General features: G+C 36.9%; 1 protein-coding gene across 1 annotated transcript in view; it reads right to left on the bottom strand.

Moving 5' to 3' along the window:
* Positions 1-14,504, bottom strand: part of LAMB2 (laminin subunit beta 2) — a 3,750,789-nt gene that overhangs the window by 683,824 nt on the left and 3,052,461 nt on the right. The window contains exon 23 of the mRNA XM_044078730.1: positions 13,937-14,033. Within this exon, the coding sequence (XP_043934665.1) occupies positions 13,937-14,033 (97 nt within the window). The remainder of the gene's footprint in view (positions 1-13,936; positions 14,034-14,504) is intronic.

Here is a 14,504-nt window from a genome sequence, read left to right as displayed (position 1 = left end):
AATTATCATAAATAGTCACTACTTAACGAAAAAATAATTACTATATAATTCAACTGGGTTTTGTTCTTATTTCCCACCAATTAAGTTTTCCAAAGGTAGAATAAAAACATAATAAACACATTATAAACATAATAAACAACTCATCAGCGTCTAAGGCTCCTAAGTTTCAGAATACTACTAACAGAACATGTCTTTACAATGTTGTTTTCTGGAAGCCAAGTTGTAACCATGACCTAATCTGCTAAGTACAGAACTAATGGGTTATGGGCAAGATAAAAGAGCAGTGGTGTCACCCTGGAATATTACCCTTTGAATTTTTATCCCTGGGAAGCAGTGGCAACCCACTTTGCAGCTAACCCATGATAAATGGCAAATTAGCTGCAAAGTGATTTGCTACTGTTTCAGTGTCACTCTAATGTAATTGATCAATGTAGGGTATATCTTATACATCAGTAAGCACTCATTTATCCATGAATGTGGGATGCTGTCAAATGCGTTTTTGCAATCTATCTATGCCATTCTTATATTTTTTCCCATTTTTACAATTATCCATTGTGACTTTATTTAACAAGAAATGATCCTTTGCTTTATATGACTTTCTTTTATTACCCCTTTGTGCTATTGCCATGATTGAATTTTCTTCTAAATGACTATTGTCAGCATCAATTCCAGCATATTTTATACATAACCAGAAGGCAAGTTACTGATCTATAGTTTTAGAATAGCTTGCAGGTTCACTCTTAAGGAAAAATATTGTTTTTCCTGTTGTTACCCAGGTTGGTGCCTATTTGGAATGCACATATATAGTTCTTAGTCAGGGCTAAATCTTCATTGAAATATGTTAATACTTTCAAACAGAAGTTAGGTACTGCATCTGGCCCTGGGGTTTTCCAGTTAGGAGCTTTTCTTAAATTTGTTTCAACTGCTCTGGCCATTATTTCAGCCCATTTCATATCTTGTACATTTGAACTTCTTACTGTTTCATTTACTTCTTCTATCCATTCAGCTTCTTGTACCGCAGGGACTTCATAGATATTTTTCCAAAATGTATCTATTTCTTTTTTTTTTTTTGGCAGTGTTTCTACTCATTTTGCCTTGTTTCCCAAGTCTCTATAAAACTTTTTGGGTCATCAATGAATTGTTTACTCTGAAATTTTCCTTTATATTTATCTGCATATCTTCTAAGTTTTTCTGCCTGTGCTGATATCTTTAGTTTATTATTTGCAACAGTGTATGATAGATCCTGGTCTGTTCTGATATTGTGCATTGCTTTTACCATGTCTATCTTTCTAAATATTTTTGCTGATCTCTTCTGTGACACACTGCTTGTCTTAATTGCTTCATAGTTTTCTCTATTCGCTACTTTCATGATAGCACTTGATTTTTTCCCTTCCTTTTCCTTATTGTCCTGCGTTTTTGTGGTATGACTTTATCTGCTATTAATTTAGCTACACAGTAATATATCTTATTTACTTCTGTTATATAAAACAGGTTCACAGGTTCATAGGTATGTACTAGGCTAAAGGCCCTGGAGCCTTTACAAGCCTAGCCTATAGAAGTGCCCTGGCATTATGCTGCCCGTTGTTAGTTCCCAGTGCCTCTATCAAGTAGAGCCACTGGAGTGATCATGGATTTCTGTTAACAGTTTTGATTACTGTGTTCATTTGTTTTATAAGAATTAACCAAGTAGAGAACTGCTACACACTGTCGTCCCAAAAAAGTTAGCAGCAACCAAAAACCATATAGCGTCAACCAGCGTCTTTATTAAAAAACAACATTTAATAAAGACGCTGGTTGACGCTATATGGTTTTTGGTTGCTGCTAACTTTTTTGGGACGACAGTGTGTAGCAGTTCTCTACTTGGTTAATTCTTAAAGACCGTTGAGTGATTGTGAATTGCATTGTATTCATTTGTTTTATATTCTTCTAACATTTTGGGTCTTACTGACTTTCTGTAATCTGTTTCTTTCACTAATCTAAATATGTCTATACATCGCAATTAAATCAAGCAACTATTCCTTTAGATCATTTTCTTCTAAACTGAAGCCACATTCTTTGTTCATTTCCTGTGGGCATTCTACAAAAAGTTCCAGAACATCTTCCTGTGACATATTCCCTTTATCTGCATCCCGTGTCATCTGTTGCTCTTTCATATGGGAACTCATTGGCCTATCACTCCATAACACTGACTGCATCAGAGTTGCCACTGTTTCCTGCTCCTTACCCTGCCTTGAAACTCCAACTGAACTTTTGCACTGATTTCCTACTGAAGGCTCCAGAGTATCCTCATGTGGCAACAGATCAGATACTTCCCATTCCACCTGTTTCTCCCTAATTTGGGGACTTATTGTTCCATCATGCTGCATCGTTACCAGAGTTGGATTTTCAACATTAAATCCTTCACTTTGCAGATAATCCACAAGTTCTAGTTCTATATCTTTAACTTCTCCATTACTAATCCTCTCTTCTAATTTCCAACTTTCTTTTTTCATTTTTTTTTGTATTGTAAAAATTTCCATACCCAGATGTCTTAGACTGTATTTCTTTTCAAATATCTTTGGTGCTGCATAAATATTGCACCATATTAAATATTTTTTCTTTCCCATGTCCATATTTCTTCTTCAGATGTCTTCCGCTGCCACCTGTTTCTCCTTACTTTGGGGACTCATTGCTGTGATGTTACCTAAGTTGGACTTTCAACACTGAACTCTTCACTTGGCAGGTATTCCATAACTCCCGCTTTTATTTCTTTAACTTCTGCTTTACTAAACTTCTGTTCTACGGTCCCTTTTTGTGATTTTATCTTTTGTATTGTGAAATGTTCCATATCTGGGTGCCTTTGCCTGTATTTCTCCTCAATTATCTTTGGATATTTTTTGATTGATTAGTTTGGCTTTCTCTTTTGTATAAATATTACACCATATCAAACCTCTCTTTCTTTCGCATGTCCATGTTCCTTTTTTATACCTTTCAAAAATCTCCAGGTTTTGTTCTTTATTTTTTCGCACTTCCTCAGCTGCTTCTTTTTCCAAACAGCCTAAGGTTTCTTGGTCTATATAATGTTTTTCATTATATGCTGTATTAATGAACACAGATTTGCATTTGAAGCTTTTGATGGTTTTTCTTGTGTAAGTACTTTTCTTTCCTTTTATTTCTCTCTTAATCTTTTTGAATGTCCTCCATCTGGAAATTCCGGGCTTTTTGCATAACGGTAACAATACATAATTCTTTCTTATCCTTAATAGTTCATTCACTCTGTTATCTTTACGGCTCTTTTTTGGCATGTTAGTCTTTGATTGTTTTGAGGACTACTTCCTTCTACAACAGGGGGGCCATCATTCTCCTGTGCCTGGCCTAATTCCATTGTAGGAATGTTTCCATATCTTGAAGATTTTACAATGTCATTTTTTCCTCTCCTGGAAATAGTGTGCCTACCAGGATTGTGCACTTTTTTATCCTGGGACTTGTGCACCCAGCTGTCTTTTTTATTTTTTAACTTACTTCTGTCCATGATATATAAAATACAGTCTATATATCAGTATCATCCTGGTTTGTAAAAACAGGGTCCACCCTGTGAAGGTGCTCACCAAGGCTTGAGTATGAATTCAGTTCCTGCGATACTACTCTCCTTTGCTTGCTGATTTTATCATCTCTCCATTCGGATGCCCCTGGAAGAAAGATTCTTTGAACTTAGATATCCAGGAGATGAACCACGAAAAGAAGCCGGTGGGAAGGAGTCAAATAAGACATTTGGATGTTCTCCTGGAAACCCAGTCCATGAAGATCTCAAGATGTCTCACCAAAAAAGAGATTCCTGACACTTTGAAAACGACTCTGCAAAGATAAGCAAGTCATTTAAGTACAAAATATGTGAACATCTTGGAGTCTGCAATAGGCTATCATTGAAGCAGAACACTTCAAGAATACCCTTGGAGCAGTGGACAACTCAAAGGGTAATGCAGAGAACTGATAGTGTAATCCAGACCGAGACAACCTGAACAAATCTTTGACATTTTAAATCTAGTGTTAACAAGAAACTGAAAGAGGGAATTCATGCTAACATGTTGAGAAGGGATAGTTTTGACCATTGAGACTTTAACAAACTGAACGAGAATGGAAAAATCTATGACTGGTCTCCATGATGTTTCTTTCTTTGGTAAAGAAACATTTTTATGAGTGAAATTCTTTCCCTGTCAGAGGAAGGGGAAAAGGCTCTATGGCTTCCTGAGTCAGCAGATGTTGAATGACAAGAGAGAAACGGAGAGTATAATCTGGAGGATGAGAAGGAATCCTCTGAAAAAGAGGGGGAGGCTCCCATTGCCATCTGTACCTCAGATGGATCACCCTCAGAACTCATTTGTCTGAAACTAGCAGTAAATAAAGAGAGAGATAGTAATGGAGAGTCAGAGTTTTGTGGAGATTTAAAGGCTTGCAAAAGTGGAAAGAAGGAACTTCCATTTGAAAATAGTCAATCCAACTTGTTGGACTGTCCTGGTTTCTGAGAGGTTCCCCCTTCATTTTGGACCCTCCTTACATTGCTTGTTTTAATGTCTGCTTGTCAGAAATTTGCTGAATTTGCTTATTTTGCTTTTTACAAGAAGATCCTGAGTTAGGTATGAAACGTTTATTAGACTTGGTGAAGGAAGGCTGAAATATACGAGTAACCCTTTAAATCAGTTTCTCTATCTCATCACATATTTTAGGACCACAGCAACCTCCCTATCAAGGGGAGAATTCAAGATTTCACATCCTCAAGTAAATGTTGAGAATGCAACCATGCAACCCTTCTCATAACAGTTACAGTAGCTGCTGCCCTGGAAGAGGTATCAGTTGAGTCACAGGCACACTTCAAGGAATGCTTGGTTACTTTAGATATAGAACCAATCAGTGTATACAATGAAGATTTTTTCCTCGGAATGAAGAAAAGTGGCTGCACAATTCCTCATACTCTCAAATAAAACAAGCAAAAACTGTATTGTGAGTTTGACAATTAAAATTCCTAAAATTAAGTGTGGCAGAGGAAAAACACTTTTTTCCAAATCTGTCAAAGATTTTCCTGTCCTTCTAAAGTGAATGTAAGTAAATGTTTAGCTGCAGATGGATTTGCCAAAAAACACTGCAGTGTCTGATCTTGAATTAGAAAAAAAAATGTGACACCGAGGAACAATATACAGTTTATTTTCATTTTTGGGGTTGTTGGCTGGCTATCAAGCATGTTACAGACTGTAATGAAAACATCCTTCAAAGGAGGAAGAATAGGAGGAACATGATTGGGTTGGGAAATTCCAGATGTAATAAATCATAATATATTTTCAAAGGACTGTCTCATCATTAAGCGAACTGTCAAATGTGTGGATACAAAAAGAGAGATGTTTTTAGATTTAATCGAAAAATATCAATAAAAAAGACAAAATATTTTTTGCAAGGGGCACCCCCCCCCGCACCTCCACACCCCCCTGCAAATTATATACAGTAGCTCTGAGATCACATTACAGTGGGATAAGGGCAAATTCCTAGACCTAACTGTACCAGTATTGTGCATGTAAAGCAGCTGAAAGGCTGAAAAACAATCTGTAAGAGCAACACTCTTGGGGGCAGTAACCTGTCAAATACATTGGACAATCATCCTAGATATGGTTTCAGAAAAAGAAAATGCTTCCAGTGATCAATCAGAAGAAATATTCTGCTCAAATGAAGTTCCCTGAGGGGGGGACAAGAAGTTGTTACCTCACGATCATGTCCCTCTTCATCATACAGGGAATCTTAATAAAATGAATTACTTTTTTTACACCATACCTTTCCCTACTGCCACAACTGTGTCAGGAGCAACTCTTAACATTGATATAATTGCATCTTTACTAACACAGGTTTGGCTGTTTTCTCATGGCCAGATCTGCAGCATGCACATGATGTGCCTTCTCAATTAATAAATCCTACTATGAAACACCAATCAAATTTCTTCTCTCTACAATCATAAAATTAATGCGGTCTGTTCCTTCCAGTTTCTCTGGTACAGCAGAAACTTTCATGTTCTCTCTGCATCCAAAGTCTTCTAAATCAACTAATTTTGAAATAGATCTTCTCAAGAAGCTTCAATCTCAGCCAAGTTTTTTTTTTATTTATCTTTGAGATTTTTGCAGTTTTTAGCATTTCTTTGCAGTTTTTAGCAGTTCATCAGAATAGATAGATAAAACTTTTACTTTTCCATCCTTTTCTTATTTGAGTTTATATATTCCTTCATTGTTTCACTTATTTTAAACACCTCTGAGTTTTTTTTTGTCTTTTCGGCTTTTCCCAGTTAGGGGTCGCCACAGTGGAACTCCAGTCCACTAATGATTGGCAGTCGATTTTTATGGTGCTGAGTTGCCAGCCCGACGCCCAACCTTCAGCGAAGGCACGCCCATTCACGCATGTCTTTCGGAGGCCACTCGACCGCGGGGAGGACATGCAGACTCCACACAGAAGGCACTCCAGCCGGGAATCGAACAGGAGAACCTCTTGCTGTGAGACAACAACGCTACCGCTGTACCACTGCGGCTATTTTAAACACCTCTGAGTACACTTGATTAATTTCTTCCAGTAAATTTCCAGAAGACATCCCTTGTATGAAAGCTGAAAACTGAACAGCTTTTTGGTTGAACACCTGTCAGATTCTTCCCAGGTAGAGGCTTTTTTTCTTCACCTTTTCTGACTGATTTTTTTTTCTTACTTTCTCCACATTTCTTCTTCTTTGCTGGCACCCAGACAGTGTAATAAGATTTTACCGACTTTTTTCTGAGTTTCACTTTTTACACAGAAAGAGTTCTAACCAGCCTGTTGATCAGTGTGTGGCCATACTGGAATTCTACAAAAGTATCATTTAGGATTAAGACTGTGGGGTGTGACTCCTGAATGTCTATAATGCTACAGAATTCTAGACTGGAAAGATCTAGGACTGGTCTCTACATTTTTTGGACACCAAGTCTCATTCTGAAGGAAGTTATTTTCTTTTTCTGGTGCTGGACAACAAATTAACTTCTACAGCCTCTCAGTTTAGCAGGTACTGAAAATTAGGCTTGACCAGTTCTGAGGAAGGCTGGCATGTGAAGGAGAAAAACTGCAAAAATTCTGTAGTGTAGCTACAACTTTTCCTATCCATCTGACTGGTCAAAAAGAACATTTCTTCCAAACAGGAGAGTCTCTTAGCCAGGAGGTTTACAGTGGGAAGTGGGAGGAGCTAAGGAAAGATAATCATAGTTAGAAGCCTCCATTACATATTGAAGAGGACCTACTTCCAAACCTAAGACACTGCTGAATGAGCTGGCCCCTTTTTCCATCCAAGTTTCTTGTCTTTTTTGTTCAAACCGCTTTTTTTGGTCTATAGTGGTCAGTATTATCTGCTTTATTTAAAAGGGACACCACTTAGTGTGTTAGTTCTTAGAATGTCTAGGTATGAGAAGATGGACAAACTATTTGTCAGACTGTATGTTTTTTTTGTTTTGTTTTTTTGAGTTACCTAAAAGTTTTCCCAAGAAAGAGTTTATCTCTGTATAGGAATGTATTCAACATCCACCCCTCTAAACATCTGGAGGTGGTTTATCTACAACCATGCAAGCTTCCTAACCAGTGCTAAGTGGCAGCCACTCTGGAGTGGGCATCAAATGTACACACTTACAAGAGGGTCTCGTGTGTCCCTACTGTAATTCTAAGACCTGTAATTGCAAATCCCATAACTACAAAAAAAAAAAAAAAGAAAGAAAAGTGAAACAACAGGAGAACACTGAATGTCAAAATTGACATTCTCTTTTGAAGTTATTTTGTATAAAGGGCTAACCCTTCAAGTGGGGTCTTTACTTCCACAGAAATAAAGCCAGCAGGATGCGAACAATCCAAGAAGAACACTAAACTTTATTAACGTTAACCGCTTTCTTCTCCACTACATAGACTTCCTCAGAACAATATTCCACAGTAGCCCAACCAACTAAATATCCTCCCTAATTAATCAATTAACATTTAAAATCAAGATTAAAAGCAATATGCCCACCATTATAAATAAGAATCAATAAATCATTTATAACATGTTTTATAAATACTGAATACATATAAACAACATATTGATCAACCTAAAAGCACAGTGGTGAATTAATTACAATTGATTAAAAATGTCATTTGCTAATAGACATGTCACCTGCACTAACCTGAAATTTGATCAAGTTTTAAAACACTAGCAGTACTTATGGTCTCATTAATACCTAGGTAATGAGAGGCGTTTAGAAACAACTGCCATCTCAATTCCAATTATTCCAATAATTACAATTATCAATAATATCAATAATAGTGTTAGCCATCCCGTTATATGTTAAAATAAAGGTTAAGCTGTAAAAAACCTTTTCAGAGTTGAATCTATCACTACCCATAAAGCCATGACCCAAAATGGGTCTGTAAAAACCTTGTTTCCGTTTGTAATTTTAAATGTAATTCCTGTTCCTTTTGCCCATTTAAATGGGAAGATACTTAACATTAGAGGCCATTACAATTGTAATAGTAGTAATGTTATATATATGGCCAAGTGTGAAGAATGTTGGGTTGGGAGGGTGGCCTAATGGTTAAGGTGTTTGCCTTACAAATACAAGGTGCAGCGATTGAGTCTCACAAGGGATAATTGTCTAGGCTAAAAATGGCTCGCAAGGGCAGTTAGCTTAGTACTAATCTATGAACCTATGTCCTAGTGTTTATATTAGTAAAACCTGTAGTAAATTCAAACTAATAATAGCTGAACATTTGGGGGATATAAGACATTGTAGGACCACTAGTGCCCTATTTAGGCATATTAAGGAAAATCAGACACATCATTTTAAATTTTTGGTTTTGCAGCAGTTAGTGAAGGATGAACAAGGGTCCATTTTAGATGTACATTTGGACCTGATGGAATTGAGATCGCAGTTGTTTCTAAATGCCTCTCGTTACCCAGGTATTAATGAGACCATAAGTATTGCTAGTGTTTTAAAACTTGATCAAATTTCAGGTTAGTGCAGGTGACATGTCTATTAGCAAATGACATTTTTAATCAATTGTAATTAACTCACCACTGAGCTTTTAGGTTGAACAATAGATTTTTTATATGTATTCAGGATTTATAAAACATGTTACAAATGATTTATTAATTCTTATTTATAATGGTGGGCTTACTGCTTTTAATCTTGATTTTAAATGTTAACCGATTAATTAGGGGGGATATTTAGTTGGTTGGGTTACTGCAGAATATTGTTCTGAGGAAGTCTCTGTAGTGAAGAAGAAAGCGCTTAACATTAATAAAGTTTAGTGTTCTTCTTGGATTGTTCGCATCCTGCTGGCTTTATTTCTGTGGTTCTATTCCTTTTTGTGGTCTTTACTTCCACACCCCCATTACTTCTGTAAACTAATGCCAAAATCACCACACACTGTAAAAAGTGGAATACTCTGAGAGACAGTTATCTCAGACTTAGTATAGGTAAGTCTCCATTTTTACACATTCAGTCTCTCTGTTCCATGACTTGTATTTAAGAGTCACTGAATTTAAAAATTTGGGGGTTTTCCAGATTGGCTACAGTATTAGAAAGTTTTATGACCATTCCCTTTTCCAGATTCATCAACAATATCCTTAGTGATATCATCAGTGTGTATGACAATATCCACCAATAGTGAAACACAGGTGCCTGCCATGTATATCTCTGATGTCTTTGGTGGTAGGAAGCACAGATCTTTTGCCAAATCTGAAATCCTAATATTCCTATGACTTGGAAAACTATTTGGACTTGTTCCTAGCCTGGGCTATATAGAGATAGCCAACTAAACTACTGGTTTGCAACTTGCACAAGTGCTTGTGCTGTTCGCATGACATGTAAAATATATTAAACTTCCTGGGTACATCTGAAGTTGGGAGCCTGGCACTAGTGAGGTTTTATCAAATAATCTCCAAAAGCTTCTGGGTTGCTGTGACCTTCTAAAGTCCCCATATGAGGTGCTTGTTCGTAAGATTAACTCTTCAGGAACCACAGCTTCTCCATGCATACTGCTTGCACTGTGCCTAAAGTGCTAGTTGTGCAAGAAGCCTTATGCTTTCAGTGTTCTGGTGCACTATACTGTCAGATCAAAATCAGTACCCTTTAACTAAACAGCACTACTGAATTTGTGAAATTCAATAAGAAAGTTAAGCTGCTTAGATGTGCAAGAACACTGTTTAATTGTATAAGTAAAGAAAACACTGTACAATTAAGCCAATGTTTCTATACATTTAAACCCCTCTCCTGGTGACACTGACTCAATGGCACAAAGGAATTTACCACTGACTGTGACTCTGATGACCTGGGATCAAATAGTCACCTATACTGTGGAGAAGCCAATGAGCAAAGGTGGGAATGAGTGGCCAGTACTGACCCATCTGATAGGAGGACGGAGGTCTGATCAGCTGCAATGCTAGAATCTTAAGGTTAAAGACGTGCACAGCATGAAGTAAGATGAGATTTTGCTGTAAGCCAAGTGCAGCACTAGAAGTAGCTCCATGTGTTTGGTCTGGGGACACCTGATTACTCCTGAAGTCTTGCTGAAACACTCGAGATCCGCATGCTGTTAAATCTTATTAATTTATGAAATGCAACACTGATCCTTATGAACATCTAACAGTGATACAGAATATACTACTGAAGAAAGAAAACATGCAACATCCCTCATTATCGAGTCAGCATTAATGCCTTCACCTGAAGTCAAAGCAGACCATTAAATACGTGCAAAATGGCTTCTTTTACATATCGGGTATCCTTACTTAGGCAGGGAAAACAATACATTAAATACCAAAACTGTTAAAATGTGGAGTGTATGAATCCAAAGGAAACTACTAGTTGGTGTACAATCAGCTGATTTATGAAGGATCAAAAAAATTCTGAACTAGTGGATGTCAGACAAAACAACTTAGATCCAGATGTCCTCAAAAAGGAGAATGCCCTTCTTATGATACAAAACACAGACAGCTATTTTAACTAAAATAATGGAGCTTGTAAAAAAAAGTTAACTATATGGGAAAAAACTGTTTCAGTGAAGCTGGAATACCCAAAAAGACATACCTCAACTATTGTGTCTAAAAGCCCATCCAGCAGCTACAGTTTTCAGGAAATAGATATTTTGGATTTTCTGTCAGACTCCCCTAAGTACTCACAGAAGTCATTTAAATTGCTTCTGCGTGATGTATATCAAAATCATAGACAATCATAAAGAGAACTTAACTATCTTATGACATCCATACTTGGCTTCCCCATGAAGTGAAACCTGATAGGACACTGTGGATACCAAAAATAAATTTATGAACTGGCAGAACCTTTATATCATATGATAGTACACTGGAAACCAGAAATGCATCTCTGAAGTATCTAATACTTAATTTTACTGCTGCAAGGTGACAGACACTTTGATTAGTAGTGGAGAAAAAGTTTCACAGGCGCAAACCTTCTGTAATCTACTACAGTAATAAACATGGCAAGCTGAGTAAATGCTTGCCTCCCATGTTGATGATTTTATTTTGTGGGACTCAGAATTCCTCAATTCACAACCACCCAGCAGACTAAGCAGTTGACATCAAGTGAATGACTACACAAACCTGCCAAGAAAACACCCACACAGCACAAAGTCAATATTGTTTAGGGGGTATTCCTCCTAACTTATATACATTAACTTTAAGGTTGAACAACCATAGGAAAAACAAAAACAAGTAAGGGTGAAACATCCATAACACTAACAATGATACTGTACTCCCACTGAAACACTGGGAAGGATGACCAGTAAGTAGAAAAATCACTGAGGTGCAACTCTATCAGTTACAACTTAGTGACTTGTGGGGAAGTCTATTTTTTGCATCATTAGCATAGAGCTCGGCTCCACTGGTAATAATTCAGTGTAAATATGAAAGTAAAACTATGTTAAAAAGTTTTCATCCTGTCCTTGTATATATTTCACTAGAACTGCTCAGTAGGAGGCCTTCCACAATGAAATGGTGATTGCTCAACTACGGGCAAAGGGAGATCAGACTCTTTAGACTGCCAAAGCAGACCTGATGTAATGTCTGAAACTTGTAGTTTTGTATCTAGCATAAATGGCAAAACAGTCAGGAAGTAATTAAAGTGGTGCAAGAAATCAAATCAGGAAAAAGTGACTGAAATTTTCCCAACTAGGCAAAGAAAGATGCATCCGGAAGACCCATCACTTGGAAATCTGTCCGATGGAAGTATTAAAATTGGAAACATCATTGTGGTAATGGGAAAACAATGAAAATTAACACTTATTAGCTGACAGTCGAAAAGAATTTGGAAAGCTTACACAGTACACTGGCAGGATAAACTCCTTCAACAGCAGACAGGATTGACAGTGCCCTGTTTCTATGCCCAAGAGATAGTAGCACAAAAGAGAAAATTCTTTCTGAGAATAATCACTACATCCTATGGCAAGCAACACAAAAAGTTAGTAGACTACTTAACCAAGAAGGGAATGTCAACCTTATTTCTTCTTACAGCACAAAAACTGGGACAACTATTAAAAACAGGGGTAGATATGTTATTTTAGCTTATTATTTTTCATACTTTTCGGACCAACTGCAGAGTTTGCCTCTGTATCTCTCAACTGTCCAGGAATTCGCATGATATCCAGATTTTTTACTCATGTTTTGGTCTGGTCCTCATAAAAGTTGTGTTTTTCCGGCAAATCATTTAAGGTTACAGTCAATAAACAATGATGGACATTTGAGTTTCACACTTCATATTCTTCACAAAAATGCATGCTAATGTAAAACCTGTTATTCTAGCAACTTACTAAGTTTATAAAAACAATAAAATCTGCACCTGATCTAACTTTGGCCTTTGTCCTACCATTATTTTTGCCTTTCTCCAACATTTTTTCACCATGAAGTCAAGAGGTATGTTTTTGTTTGTACATGTATGTGCATGTGTATTTCTCTCTCTTCTAGAGCTAATGGTTCATTAGAATGTGAAGAGAGTAAAATGACTGGGAATGCAGGAAAATGTTTTATTGGAAGCTGTTTTCTGTTTAGATTAGTTTGATTCTGCAGCTTTAAATTTACTGAAAAGGTCTTAGCTTCTCTCATCAAAAGTGTTTTACACTGTATACCTATTCTGTGCTGCATGTTTTAACACTACATACCACTTTTTATCCTCTATTGTACAACCACTTTCAGACGCATCCCATAATCTCCCTACCCCTTTACACTAACCTACATGTCCTATCTATCATAACCTACTGGCAGCCCCACCTGTTGCAGCATCTTCTTATCTTTTCTCTGTAAGTACAGCAAAATTATCCAGGACCAACCTACTGAATTCTTCTCAGTGTCCATAAAACCCTGCTCAATTGCCCATTCTCTATAACTTCAGAGCCTCAAAAAATCCTGAATCATCTCATACTACAGATCTCTCATCCACACTTCAGATCAACAACATGCACACCTAAGCTACTTCTCACTCTCACACCCTCCATGCTCCAATGTTCCAATATATTGCACACAAACACTTACTGTATTTGCTGTGGTAACAAACTTAAAAACAATGACAGAAAATGGGAACAGCATTAACCAATTAGAAATGCAATACAGCACAGTCATAATGGTACTGGCTGCAAAAATTAAGACTTTTTTTTAATAATTATTAATAACTTTCTTGGGTGCATAAGCTATGGTACCTTGCTGGCTAGGCTTACGTAGGCCCTTGGGCCGATAGCCTAGTATCTACCTATGAACCTACAAACCTATTAGCTCTGACTTTCACAATACATTGCCCATAACTTAGCAAGTCACTCAACACCCCTCATCCCTATGGATATCCCTGAAAAAGTAGGCAGCTACTCTCAAGAAGAGCACATGAGCTGCAAAGTAAATCTAAACTGTATTATTTATAAACAAGCACATAATACATAAACTTACCTCGACAGTGGATGCTTGGATTCCCCCAGTAGTTTTCTTGGCAATCAGTACAAGTTTGGCCTCCAAAACCAGGACGGCACTGACACTGGCCTGTAAACTGGAACAAAGAAACAGCAAATATCAAGCAATGTATATCCTTAAACATTTTGGTGATTGGTTCCAATAAAGTGTATTGCTGAAACTGTGTTCTAGTATATTATACCCAATTATGTTTCTCAAAAAATGCACTTTTTACTTCACTACAGTAATTCTTAAATTAATGACATTTACTTAACAATTGAGGGAAATTAATAAGAAAGAAGACTAGCATTGGTTTAAAAAAATGTAAGCACATAAAAAAAAATACAGACAGAATCACACCCACTACCACAGAGAAACTTTCTACTTACCAGTCAAAGGTCTACAACTCTTACATATCAGCAGTTTCGTTTCAAACTATATTTAGTTTGATTGTTTTTTCCAATGTGTAGTTTGGAGTTAAGAATGTCTTAAAGTAAAATAATTATCAAAAGTGTTTTTTTAATCCATTTGTTCACCACAGACTGCGTGTATAATTACTCACATATAT

This window comes from Protopterus annectens, chromosome 7.part1 (genome assembly GCF_019279795.1).
Source record: "Protopterus annectens isolate FY-2018-M chromosome 7.part1, PAN1.0, whole genome shotgun sequence".
Lineage (NCBI taxonomy): Eukaryota > Metazoa > Chordata > Ceratodontiformes > Protopteridae > Protopterus > Protopterus annectens.
This window is presented reverse-complemented; position numbering and strand designations above follow the sequence as displayed.